Below are 14823 nucleotides of genomic sequence, written 5' to 3'. Positions count from 1 at the left end.
CTTCCAGGTAAGGGGTGCTGCACCGACCGGCCTACACCTCTCGTATGATTTTACCTGTATCTTGACATGTTGGCATAGAGAAGTACTTTCCTCATGCTATCTAAAAATGAGACATCTTACTATTTGTTGAAAGAAATTTTGGGAAAAATCACAGTTTTCAAACTTACTCGTATTTTGGATTTTTCGGTAAAAGATGTGGATTTTCACTGAGGTACTTGAAAAGAAATGCCTATTTTTATGGAACTGTGAACGGACTGAGATTTTAATTTTGAGATACTTCTTTTGTTACTTGTACTATGCTGTTATGAACTGTTGTGAAATATTGGTGTTAGACCCGACCTTTTTGTTAGCTCGTCACTACTTTCAACTTAAGGTTAGGTTTGTTACTTATTGAGTACATGGGATCGGTTGTACTCATACTACACTTCTGCACCTTGTGTGTAGATATTGGCTGGTGATGTTGCTGTGTTCGATGGGAGCTAGATTTGAAGATTGTCACGTCCCAAACTCCCTCTGTATAACGTCGTGACGGCACCTAGTCTCTACGACTAGGTAAGCCTAACAAATTGCGGAAAATAACAAACGAAAGGAAAATTTGGCAACTAACAGTAGTGGATAACTGGATAACTAGTAATAATGTTGCTCGTCATGTATGATAACCAGTACTCTATAAATACACAGTCTTCCCAAAATCCGAAACATCATAAGTCACAAGCTACAGAAGGAAACTAGTATCTTTATACACCAGAGTCTAACAAAAGAAGTACGGAAGGTAAATGACATAGGATAAAATAGAGGGGGACTCCGAGGTCTGCGGACATGGAAGATGTACCGTGAAGTCTCCGTACAGTAGCAAGCACTATCAGCTAATAGCTGAGCTGATAAGAAGTACCTGAATCTGCACACAAAACATGTGCAAAAGAGTAGCATGAGTACACCACAACGGTACCCAGTAAGTGTCGGGTCTAACCCCGGCAGAGTAGTGACAAGGTCAGATCCGGGACTTACTGGGATATAATAACAAGACAGATGATATAATAAAATGAAGTAAAATTGAGAATTTAACAGCAAGAATTCATAGAGAAATCACAACACAAGAACAATGTGATAACAACAGGGGCGCTCCCGAGATACCGTCTCGTAGTCCCAAAAGTAAATGTGCAGGGAGATCTCCCGAGGAACCGCCTCATAGTCTCAAAAGTAAATGTACAGGGAGAACTCCCGAGGTACCGCCTCGTAGTCTCAAAAAATAAATGTGCAAGGAGAACTCCCGAGGAACCGCCTCATAGTCTCAAAAGTAAATATGCAGGGAGAACTCCCGAGGAACTGCCTCGTAGTCTCAAAAGTAAATATGCAGGGAGAACTCCCGAGGAACCGCCTCGTAGTCTCAAAAGTAAACACACAGCTCAAACCGGTAATACAACAGTTAACAACAAGATTTCTATAGTTATACTGATAAAGAACAAGGAAAGGCAGAAAAATCAACTAGGCATGCTCCACAGAGTTCAAATAAGCAATTAAAGCACGTAGACATGCGATATTAGACTAAACATGATAGCTACACATATTGGAATAGCTCAATTAAGAATAAAAAATAGGCTAATACTCATCTAAACGGTATAACTCAATTTAAAGGAAAACCAGAATACTAGTTAGTAAAATAAATGGGGTTTTACAACAAATATCCTGTGTACGTACTCGTCACCTCACGTACACGGCGCTCACATATCATAACATTACCAAATCCTAAGAGGATTTCCCCCAAATAAGGTTAGGCAAGCCACTTACCTCGAACCAAGCTCAATCAATCCGTAAGAATGCCCTTTCCTCGATTATCCGACTCCGAATGGCCCAAATCTAGCCAAATACAATTGCATATCATAAATACAACTATAATAGGCTCATCTAATTAATGAAATCAATACTTTAACAAAAATTCCGAAATTCACCCTAAAAGTCGACTTGGGCCCACATCTCGGAATCGGGTAAAAGTCACAAAATATGAACACTCATTCACTCACGAGTCTAACCATATCAAATTTACTAAAATCCGATACCAAATGGTCCTTCAAATCCTCAAATCAAACTCTTACAATCCCTAGTCTCAACTCCCAAATTCCACCTTAAATACACACTAACTAGGTGGAAAAATAAATGGGAAAGCAAGATTATTGATCAAAAATAAGCACAAGAGACTTACCTCAAGAAATCCCTCAAAAATGCTCTCAAGAAATCGTCAAACCCGAGCTCAGAATGTTAAAAATGAGCAAAAATCGCGAACCCTTGCATTTAAGTGTTCTGTCCAGAAATCTCGTACTTGCGGCCCATAGTCGCACCTGCGATGCCGCACCTACAGAATTTCCATCGCAAGTGCGGAAATGACTTAAAGGGACTGGGTCCGCATCTGTGAGCAATGAGCCACACCTGTGTGCCCGCTCCTCCGGAATTCTTCCGCTTCTGTGATCCCTCACGCCCTGACCCCTTCCACTTCTGCGCTCCATCTTCCGCATCTGCGGATGCGCAGATGCGGTTCTACCTCTGCACCTATGACCTCTGGCCTCTTCCTTCCTAACTGCACCTCCGTCCATTGGCTCGCTTCTGCGGGCTCGCAGCTGCGGTCAATGTTGCGCAAGTGCGATTACACCAGGTGCAGTAGCTTCAACTATTCTTCCAAAACCAAATTTGATCTGTTAACCATCCGAAATCAACCCGAGGCCCTCGGGACCTCAACCAAACATACCCACTAGTCCTAAATCACCGTACGGACTTAGTCGAGCCCTCAAATTACATCAAACAATACTAAAAATATGAATCACCCTCCAATTCAAACTTAATGAACTTGAAACTTCAAATTTCTACAACCGGTGTCGAAACCTGTTAAACCATGTCCGATTGACCCCAAATTTTGTACACAAGTCATATTCAACATTACGGACTTACTCCAACTTTCGAAATTGGATTTCGACCCCAATATCAAATAGTCCACTACTGGTCAAAATTTTCAAAAATTCGACTTTCGCCATTTCAAGCCTAAATGAGCTACAGACCTCCAAAACATAATCCGGACACACCCCTAAGTCCAAAATTACCCAACGGAGCTAACGGAACTGACGGAACTCCATTCCAGATTCATCTTCATACAGTTCCGACTACGGTCAAAATCCTAAGACTTAAGCTTCCGTTTTAGGGACTAAGTGTCCCAAGACACTCCGAAACCAAAAACAAGACCTCCCGGCAAGTCACATAAGCAGAAAAAGGTACGGGGAAAACAGTAAACAGGGGATCGGGGCTATTACTTTCAAAACGAACGGCCGGGTCATTACAAAGATGTACCTGCGTCCCGGTTATAGCTGCCCCTTGTTCATGGTGGCCTTAGATTTATAAAACTCTATTTATGTACTTTTCAAACAGACGATGTATTTATTTCATTTCCGCTTTGTAAACTCTATTCTTTGAAACTCATGATTTATACTACCAGTTCTTGAGGAATGTAACAGATTCAGATATTTCTTTACTTAATTGCTTTATAAATTGTTATTGGAATTGGTTAGTGGTTAACTGGCTTACCTAACTGGTTGGGTTAGGTTCCATCACGACTAGTTGGATTTTGGGTCGTGACAGAAAATAAAATTTTAAAGTCTTAAATTCCAGCAAATTGTTCTGGATACAACTTCTCCATTGCTTTACACTTTTGCATTATAATATACTGGCTTATATCGCTTCATAAGTAGCATATTCAGCATAATATACATGATCCAAATAAAATAAGAACTTCAGCTAATTATAATAGAATAGCATCAACAAAAATTATGAAATCCAACTTATTATACATAAAAACACGCTATAAAAAATATAAACTCCAATCCATTAATCTTTATTTCAATCAATAAATCACTTCAAATCCATAAAAAACTGGATCATACACATCCAGGATAAAATACTGAATAATATCCTCCAACATAATATACAGGAAGCAAAATTTTAAAGTCTTTAATTCCAGCAAATTGTTCTGGATAAAACTTCTCCGTTGTTTTACATTTCTCCATTATAATATACTGGCTTATATAGCTTCATAAGTAGTAGTTCCAGTATAATATATAGGAACCAAACAAAATAAGAACTCCAGCTAATACACTAGAATAGCATCAACAAAAATTATGAAATCCAACTTATTATACATAAAAACACACCATAAAAAATAGAAACTCCAATCCATTAATCTTTATTTCAATCAACAAATCGCTTCAAATCCATAAAAAACTGGATTATACACTTCCAGAATAAAATACTAAATAATATCCTTTTAAATGATAGACCTCCAGCATAATATACAAGAAGCAAAATTTTAAAGTCTTTAATTCTAGCAAATTTTTCTGGATACAACTTCTCCATTTTCCCGAATTACCTAAAATTTTGTGGGCCTATCCGAAACAACCTTACCGAATTCATGTAGATGGCGTGGACTATAGCACACGAAAATTTAAAAATCATTTTGAATTCCTATTTTATGGCCCTAAAACGCCAAAAATGGGAAACGGTCATGGCAAACCCATGACTATTATTCATTAGGTCGATTCTGATAGGCTCGCAAACTTTTAGACGATTCAAAACTGGTAGCTCGAATTCATGCAGATGACGTGGACTATAGCACACGAAGATTTGAAAATCGTCGTGAATTCCTGTATTATGGCCCTAAAATGCTAAAAATGAGGAACGTTCATGGCGAACCCATAACTATTGTCATTAGGTTATTTCTGATGGGCCAGCAAAATTTTAGGCGATTTAGAGTCGGTCGCTCGAATTCATGTAGAATCGTCCTCAATTCATTTTTTATGACTTTAAAATTCCAACAAACGAGGAACGGCCATGGCGAACCCATGATTAATTTTCATTAGGTCATTTCTGATGGGTCCAAAATATTTTAGGCCATTCGGAGTCGGTCGCCCGAATTCATGCAGATGGCGTGGACTATAGCACAGAGAAAAATGGAAATCGTCTTGAATTTCTATTTTATTGCCCTAAAATATCAAAAATCAAGGAACGATCATGGAGAACCCATGACTTTTGTTCATTGGATCGTTTTTATGGGCTTGCAAAATTTTATGCGATTCGGGGTCGGTTGCTCGAATTCATGTTGATGGCGTGGACTATAGTATACAAAAATTTGAAAATCATTTTGAATTCCTATTTTATGGCCCTAAAACACCAAAAATGAGGAATGGGCATGGAAAACCCATAATTATTCTTCATTAGGTCATTTCTGATGGGCCCGTAAAATTTTAGACGATTTAGAGCCGGTCGCCCGAATTCATGCAGATTGCGTGGACTATAGCACACAAAAAAATGCCAAAAAACGAGGAACGGTCATGGCGAACCCATGATTATTTTTCATTAGGTCGTTTCTGATGGGCTCGCAAAATTTTAGGCGATTCGGGGTCGGTCTTCCGAATTCATGCAGGTGAATAGACTATAGCATACGAAAAATTACAAATCTTCCTGAATTCCTATTTTATGGCCCTAAAATACCTAAAAATGATGAACGATCATGGCAAAATGATGAATATTTTTCATTAGGTTATTTCTGTTGGGTCTACAAAATTTTAGGCCATTCGGGCCGGTCGCCCGAATTCATGTAGATGGCGTGGATAGCACACAGAAATTTGGAATTTGTCGTGAATTCATGTTTAATGGACCTAAAATGCCAAAAAATAAGGAACGATCATGGCGAACCCATGACTATTGTTCATTAGATCGTTTCTGATGGGCCCGCAAATTATTTTAGGTAATTCGCAGTCAGTCGCCTGATAAGTGGGGATTTTGACTGCTTATTAACACCTTTTAGTTTTTGTTTTAGTCCGAAAGTATTGAATTGTGTTCCCGGAACTAATGAAAATTATGCAAAATTATAGGAATACTGAAAATTTGGTCTCTCGAGATGAAATCCGACTAAAAAAGGAGTGTCCTGAAGCATAATACAATAAAGGGCGCAGAAGCACAAATGTGCGATCCGTAGAAGGAATTTTACGGCTGCAAAAGAAATTGCGGACCGCAGAATTCCATCTGCGGCCGCAAAACAAGAAGAAAAATTTACCAGACCTTTCATCAATGTGCGACGCAGAACTGGGCTAAGAGTCAAAGATTAGAGAGTATGCAAAAAGATCAAATCCAGGAGCCTTTGAGAATTGCGGACTGCACAATAATTGTGCGGCCGCAGAAGATTGCTTCGCGGCCGCAGTCCAAAAATGTGCGGCTGCAGAACTCCAGTTCCTGCCAGCCGAAGTAATCTGCAGACCGCACATGAAATTGTACGGCCGCAGAACCTCCCGAGGAGCATTTTTGTCTGAGATTTTTAGCCCCGTATAAATAGACGTTTTTCACAAAATTAGGTCAAGTTTGAACATCTGAAGTTACTGTAGCTGCTTTTCTTTACTACTTTAGGAAGTTTTACATTATTTTGGTATATTTACATTAAATTTTATCATTTTAATCTTCCATTATGAGTTTAATTGGCTTTTCTTCTTTATTTTATTCAAACCCCATTATGGGTAGCTATACTTTTACTAGGATTGTGACCCAACCCTAGTGTGTAAACCTTGTGGGTATCTAATTTATTGCTTCTTTATGATTGAGTGTTAATTATTTAGCTTAGTTCATGCTTCAATTTTAAAATTAATTGTTGCAAACATTGACTCATGCCTATTTGACTTAGTCTCTACTTGAGAAAGAGGGGCCTAGTCTAGGATAACTTAGCTAACAAGGAATTGGGTCAATTGAGAGATTGATTAACCCAATTAAAGGGTTCAACTTAGAGATAGTAATAACCCGACTTGAGCTCTTACCAACTATTTTGGTTGATACCCATTTGGAACTTGAGAAAGCCAAATTGGGCAAAATCACTCTCTGGCCGAGAGGTATTGAGTGGGTAATGTAGAGTTGAGAGCTATAATACACCCCAATCAATAAAAAAAGCACTAACGTCTTTATTCCATTAGGCAAACACCTAGGTTATGGTCACAGCCCTAGGCCTTTAAACTATTTGAAAAAACACTAAAAACACTGATTTGCTTCTAGTTTCTTTTCTTAGCTTATAATTGCTAGAGTAAAATTAGAATTAGAAATCAAAACCTGTTGTGGAAGTGCAATTTAGCTATTCCTTTCGCTTTCGTCAAGTGTATACTCCTAACACCCCTAGTAACTCACTGTGGAAATCGACCCCGACTCTTGTTGTGTACTATTCTTCCAACGACCGTTTTCACTTACTATTGAATGCGGATTGGACATGGATCATCGCCCGAATTAATGCAGGTAGCGTGGACTATAGCAAGCAAAAAATTATAAATCGTCCTGAATTCCTATTTTATGGCCCCAAAACGCCAAAAAAAAAAAACGAGAAATGGTCATGGTGAACCCATGATTATTGTTCATTAGATCGTTTCTGATTGGCCATAAATTTTAGGTGATTCGGGGCCAGTCGCCCAAACTCATGCAGATGGCGTGGACTATAGCACACGAAAATTTGGAAATCATCTTCAATTCCTGTTTTATGGCCCTAAAATGCCAAAAAATGAGGAACGGTCATGGAGAACCCATGACTATTAGGTCGTTTCTGATGGGCCCACAAAATTTTAAGCGATTTGGGGCCGGTCGCCCGAATTCATGCAGATGGCGTGAACTATAGCACACGAAAATTTAAAAATCGTCTTGAATTCCTTTTTTATGGCCCTAAAACGCCAAAAAACGAGAAACTGTCATGGCGAATCCATGACTATTGCTCATTAGGTCATTTCTGATGGGTCCGTAAAATTTTAGGCGATTCAGAGTCAGTCCGCCCGAATTCATGCAAATGGAGCACACGAAAAATTGCAAATCATCCTAAATTACGTGTTTTATGGCCCTAAAACGCCAAAAAATAAGGAACGATCATGGCAAACCCATGAGTATTGTTCATTAGGTCATTTTTTATGGGTCCGCAATAGTTTAGGCGATTCGAGGCCGGTTGCCCGAATTCATGCAGATGACGTGAACTATAGCACACGAAAATATCGTCCTGAATTCTTGTTTTATGGCCCTAAAACGCCAAAAACGAGGAACGGTCACGGCAAACCCATGACTATTGTTCATTAGGTCGTTTCTGATGGCCCCGAAAAATTTTAGGTGATTCGGGGCCCATACCCTGAATTCATGCATGGCGTGGATTATAGCATACAAAAATTTGGACATCATCCTGATTTTTTGTTTTATGGCCCTAAAACGCCAAAAAAACGATAAAAGATCATGACAAACTTATGACTATTGTTCATTAGATCGTTTATGATGGGCCCGCAAAATTTTAGGCGATCGGGAGCCAATCGAAACATAAAAACAAGACTTCCAAAATACCTAGTTTCTTAACAATACATTTGGGCAGATCAATAAAATTAACGAACTCTATGTGGCTCCAGTTGAACTCAATTATTTTATAGTTTTCTTTCAATAAAGAAAGGAAGTATTTCTAAAAAGAAAAGTTGGTATGGATATATTCAAGTCTTCGGAAAAGAAGCAACTAGTCTTAGTTTAATACGAAGCATCAAATAAAGTACAGTTTGTCATAGTTAATATTTTCCCTCATGAAGAAGAATTTTATGAGATTTGAACTCAATTACTTTCGGTTTCTACAATAAATAAATAAAAAGGAAGTGTTATATAAGTAAATCTTGATATGGAGTGGCAGAAAGAAGAACCTTAACTCACCTTTGCCCACGCGAAATGAGAAAACCAAAAGGAAAAGCCTTTAAGCTCAGGAGGGAAAGGCCACCTAGGTACACAAACTGTGATACCGTCTAAGGGCAGCCCGTGCACAAGGCGTCCCGTATTCACGCAAGGTCGGAAGAAGGATCGCACCCCAAGTGGTGTAATATAGGCAACATACCTTGATGCAAGCATCAAAGGCTAAATTCATTGCTCGAACCCGTGCTCCAAAGCTCCCCTTCAGATTGCGAGATCGTCTGTCTCGTGTAATCATTCAATTGAAAAATCACAAAAAGTTCACAACTAAGCTAATCTTTCCTTCACCAAGTATACCAAAGAACAAACAACTATTCAGATTTAATTCACAACGGAATGAAGATAGTTCATTTTTTCCTTTCACCAAATCTACAACTTGGAGTTCACAGAACTTAAACCTTTCATTCATTTGTATGTAAAGCAGGCAGAAATGTTAACAACTAAGTGTGATGATGGGGCACTCCAAATTAGATAGTTCCATTATTCAGACTGGACTGTTTCGGAAGCATTATTAGTATCCGCTGCGCTCTCTTGCAAAGAAGTCTGATCGTTCTGGTCGGGGACAGTTGGCATCTTTGATTTTTTCTTTTCCTCCTTGAGAATCACTTGCCTGGGCATCACATCTAACATAAAGTTTCCACCATTCCATATAGATGCTGAAACCTTGAGTACTTGGAATACAACATGCAACTTATATGACAAAAATATGGGCACGGTGAGTGCTGTAGTTGCTAGTGTAAATATGGCCTGGAGCAGAATATACATAAACAAGCGATTCTGATCCCCAAGCAAACCACTGACGCGCCACCATATGTTGTTTGCTTTCTTTGCCTTTTTTGAGAGCTCCCTACCAATTGACGAACATAATAGAATCAACACCAACCACAATACAACAGCCAGGAATAAACTAAACACAATGACCCACGATGACGTTCATAGACTAGCACAAAAAGGGACAGATGGAGAAAGAAAGGTGCATACACCCAAAGAAGACTTCATCATAGGCTGCAAAACTTAGACACTGAAATGGCTACCTGTAAGATGTCATAACTTCAGGGTCTCGCAGAAATCTCTGTCGGCGTAGGACATCTACTATGAGATAATAGAGAACCTGCCAGAGAAAATATGCAGCTAATGGGACCCAAAATAGCCAAGTCCAAAGGTAGGATTGGTTTTCTTTGTAAGGCCATGATGCTCGTGCTGGAGTCCCTTCAGGATGCATAGCTCCAAAAAACTCAGGATCCCACCAGCGAATTGTGAAGAAAACCAACCCTGCAAATCAGAATAGTTGGAGGTAATTAATTTAAGCAAGCCAAGAGTTCTTTAAAAATAAATTGGGGAGAAGACACGTACACATTCTAATTCATTGGACAAAGTAAGAATGATGTCAATATGTAATACAATGTCACATAAACATCTTATGATATCTGAACCGAAAGCTTACTACTTCCGGTAAATCACACAATGCAGCACTAAAAAGAGATTAATTATTGAGTGTTTTACATGATTTGCTGCAGCAGAAGTAGACAACTAGATAATTACGACTAAGAATCTCTGACAGACTTTGAAGTATTAGCTTTACTTGTAAGTGATTCACAGAGTGCAGCACTAAAAGGCAATTAATTACTGAGTGTTTGACACGTTTTGCTGCAGCAGAAGTAGAACAACCCGACAATTATAATTAATTAAATCTGACAGACTTAGAAGTATTAGCTTTCAGAGGGATTAAACATCCTCAAAGCATGGCATCAGGCATCCAAAGAAAACTAGAAGTGCCTTTGTAACAATTGACCTAGTGTTGACCTATACTGTACAATGCAAATTAACAAAAACTTAAGGGAAAGATAAATTGATAAAACCAAATATCATTAGCAAAAGGCATGATCATAACAACAATTATCACAAATGAAAAACATGACGCAAACAGAACAAACTCTTCAAGAGGGGAATATTAGTAAATATCATTTTCCCACATCACCTTTTTTCCATTTCATTTTCCTTTTAAGAAAAATCCTTTGCACAACTAAATTTATTGTCTCTTCTGTTGAGCCGAGAGTCTCCCGGAAACAGCCTCTCTACCCTTTTCGGGGTAGGGGTAAGGTCTGCGTACACTCTACTCTCCCCAGACCCCACTAGTGGGATTTAACTGGGTATGATGTTGTTTTTCCTTTGCACAACTAAATTATGGAAGCAGTTATACCTCGAGGCAAATACTTTGGTAATGAAACAAAAAATAGTCAACACTAAGCTATGTAATCAAATAGAAAATGGACAACCCAATACGAAATCTACTTCTAGAAGTTATAAAGTAACACTGAACTCAAAATCCAGATCCTTAGAATGAGACCATGACTAAAATATGGAGACATGGCAGGGCCTCAATGTATATATAAGCATGCATAATCAAAACAAGACATTCTCTTATTTTTAGAATGGAAGTTGTTTTTGTCCATACCCCACTTCACTGGTTTCTATGGTTGAGCGCAAATAACTTGCTATTGCCAGCACTAGGAAAACAGAAGAATGTCCTACTTACCAGGTAAAAGATGGATGAAGACACTGACAATTTTATCAACTGAACTAAAAACTAAGCTACAGCGCCAAACAATCAATGCCCATGCTAAAGGCCCCTGCAGTTATATGTAAGAGGATAAAAATTTAAGAGTAGATAAATCTTAAAGTTAGTATTAAGGACCTTTCAAATATAAGATGTTTACCTCTGCGAACGAGAAACAAACCATGAATAGCTTCTCATTTGTAGGGAAAAACAGAAGCGTAACTACAAAAATTGTGTTTGCATAATAGCAAAAGTCCTGCACAACAAGAAGCCCGAATTCTAATCATTTGTCTAACAACCAGGAATTACTAGACACAGGAAGGAACAGAAACATTATTCCTATGTTTTAAAGATTGAATTCCTTGTCCGAGAGGTTCGCTTGAGTAGAAACGGAAATAGTAGGACTTGAAATTAAGGATTAATATCATAAAACGTTTCACAGATGTTATTTTGACAAACTGATAATGCCGGAACACCAAATGAATATGCCGGTCCATCAGATAATTGTTGTCTGCCTTTCTCCTATAATCATTATGTTTAATCCAGTTTCATTTAAGATCTTGAGTTTACACGCTCTAGTAAAATTAGAATAAATAAATAAATAAATAAATAAACAAATAGAGTTAAAGAGCATGCAATTACAACAGCCAACAACTCAGAATTCCATACTGCAAACTATAACTACGTGAAATCCTTTGCATAGCCCTTCTCCTACCAGTTATGAAACTGCCATTTGAAATATTAAGTTAAAGAACACAAATTGTACAGGTGAAGCTGGGCTTACCAAAAGATAGTAATGCCATTTCTTGTATCTGTAGTAGATCCATCTCAGAGGAACGAAAATGACATAGAACAAACAGTAAACATATCGAATATCCTGTGGCCCTAATCATTGAATCAGCCATTCCATAGTCAAAAAGAAAGCTAACACAAGATACTAAATTAAAATTCAAGAGGAAGCAATTATATAAAGCGAATAGCTAAGACTAGACATTTCACTCACTTGCACCCAGTATAAAGCAAAATGCCCCAAATCCAAGAACACCCATCAGATGTGTCACCTGCAAACACCATGACTCCAATTAATACAACTTTAAAGAAAACATGTGTAATACTGCAGACAAAAATTTAGTCTCCAAGGCTTTGATCTAGTGGTAAGAGCATAGCTTGTGACGTGTGGATTAGGGGCATGTCACGGGTTCGAACCCTGCTATTAAGGGCGGAGCTACTCTTGTCCAAGAGAAGTCATCTGACACCCCTTCACAGAATAATTACTCTAGGTCAAATTTTTATTTTTTATGTAAATATACTATATGTTGAATCCCCTTGGATTCTTCATGTGTTTACTTATATATTTTGAACCCTTAGTAAACAACCTAGCACTGCCACTGTCTATTGCAGACAGAAGCAATTGAGAAGCAAGGGCGGAGCTAGAGTGTCTGTGACAGGTTCGGCCGATCCCAGTAGCTTTGAATTTATTTAAAAATTCATTAAATATATCTAAATTATTAATTTAAAACCCATTAACTTAAAAGAATTAGAATCCCAAACCATATGTTATGGATTAGAACCCAGTAACTTAGGAATTAAAATCCATAAGTTTCAAATTCAGGAGGGTAGAAGTCGGGGCCATTATCTACAGAGGGTCCTCGGGATTTCTCGCTTATCAAACATTATTGTAGACAAAGATTTGGTTTATGGTGTTAACTCAAAACAGAGAAAAATTCACATAAAACAGCAGAAAAGGCAGTATGTATGCGTGTAATTGTAAATTGCGTGTGTATATGAACTTTAACCTTGTTAATAAATCGTTCATGTTCCTCAGCTCGTTTGGCGATCTTATCAGCTTGTTTTGACAAGATCTGTTTCGTTTTCTCCTTTGTTTTCTACAAACAAAAAGAACAAACACAGATAATTTCTGTACCAACCCATTCAATAATTCCTTCAAACACGTAAACTGCAATAAAACCCACCACGAAAAAACACAAATTCACGCACAAAAACACAAAAATCTATAAAATACGTACCTGAGATCGATCTTTGAAACGTTGTTTGACCTTTCCAAATGAATGTCCATTGCTATCATCCATTGATTCTTCGTTGCTTGACATTTTTGTTCAAAATCTAAAAGGTGATGAAGGGTGCTTTGATGTGGTGCGCGCGGTTCAATATAAACACGGATTCGCTCTGCGTTATCTCTGTCTCGATTTCAGGAATGCTTTTATTGAATCAGAGAATTAAATAAACTTTGAGGATTGATCATTTCTGTTGTTAATCAATCTGGGATTGCCTTCTTTATCAAAAACTGCTTATTTTATTGAATGCTTTGCCCCTTTATTTTGTTGATGATTTACTTTTTTCAGAGCACACAATCCCATGTACACACGTAAGGCATGATATCTTCATGTATTTCTTTTCTTTACTTTTTTTTTAAAAAAAAAAATTAAATAGGGAAAATGTCCAAATTCTGAAATTCATCCTTATAATATTTGAAATTATTCAATTTTGTTATCATTTATACTTTTAGTTCGTTTATATTCTTGCCCATTAGCAAATTATCTTGTATTTGACATTATTGGAGCTCTAATATCGAACAAGTGGATTCTTAATATCCAAATTCTTTAAGAAAAAAGAATAGAAATTTATAAGTTTTAACTATGATTTAAATTTATCTTATGCTTGAAGCTTATGTCCATAAGGAGTCGAGGATAAAAACAAGATTATCTTTTGATGGCGAGAGCAATATTAAATAAAATAATTCAACTAATGATAAAGTTGCCTAATTTCAAAATATAAAAAAACAAAAACAAATTTAGCAGTTTTAAATAAGTATGTTTACATTGAATCTCAAAGTTGCAAACTCAAAAACAAAAGGCAAATATCATTTCATTAAATCTCTCGCCTGAGGACTAACGTTTGGTTGTTAAAAAGATTACACGAGCTTACATGTAAGGCGTAAAAATCTCCTAATGGTGTGGGATTATTCGAAAAAAATCGTACGAGTTCGGTTCAAAGCGGACAATATCACATCATATTAAGAGTATTTATGGACCGTTTAGTTCAACAATGGGTGTCAAAGTCCAGGTTCAGTGAAACGATTATGGCGATGGCAAATTGATGGTGCAGGCTCGATTCGCTTACCCTTACGAGTTTGGAGACACGCTCATAGAAAGAAACTAGTTTGTAGGCTTTGATTGCCATAAATACTCTAACGATATGGGTGAAACACATTGAATCTATGAAATTGATTTGTGAATCGTGGAAATGGCCATGTGGAACGTTGTTCGAGGAAAAGATTGTTGGGTATACGAAAAAAGAGCCCGTTTGAATTGGCTTAAAAAGTGGCTTTGTATGAGAAATACTCCCTCCATTTACTTTTACTTGGCAGGTATACTAAAAATAGATTTTCATTTTTACTTGTCACTTTATGCATATCAAGAGAAGACAAAAAAAAAAATCTGTGTTTTACCGACAGTATTTATTACTCATTTCAATTCATTTTC

At 37.5% G+C, this 14823-nt stretch overlaps 1 protein-coding gene across 1 annotated transcript; it reads right to left on the bottom strand.

The window, feature by feature from the left end:
- Positions 1 to 9023: 9023 nt before the first annotated feature.
- On the bottom strand, positions 9024 to 13704 carry LOC104105204 (glycerophosphocholine acyltransferase 1). Its single transcript, XM_009613460.4, has 8 exons — positions 13348 to 13704; positions 13117 to 13206; positions 12324 to 12381; positions 12105 to 12205; positions 11481 to 11576; positions 11300 to 11393; positions 9798 to 10035; positions 9024 to 9610 (listed from the first exon to the last, which is right to left on the bottom strand). The coding sequence occupies exons 1-8, from the start codon at positions 13429 to 13431 to the stop codon at positions 9244 to 9246; spliced, it is 1128 nt and encodes a 375-aa protein (XP_009611755.1). The 5' UTR covers positions 13432 to 13704; the 3' UTR covers positions 9024 to 9243.
- Between the last annotated feature and the right edge of the window lie 1119 nt (positions 13705 to 14823).

Source organism: Nicotiana tomentosiformis, chromosome 7, assembly GCF_000390325.3.
Source record: "Nicotiana tomentosiformis chromosome 7, ASM39032v3, whole genome shotgun sequence".
Taxonomy (NCBI): Eukaryota; Viridiplantae; Streptophyta; class Magnoliopsida; order Solanales; family Solanaceae; genus Nicotiana; species Nicotiana tomentosiformis.
The sequence above is the reverse complement of the archived record's forward strand: the minus strand, read 5'-3'. Positions and strand labels throughout refer to the sequence as shown.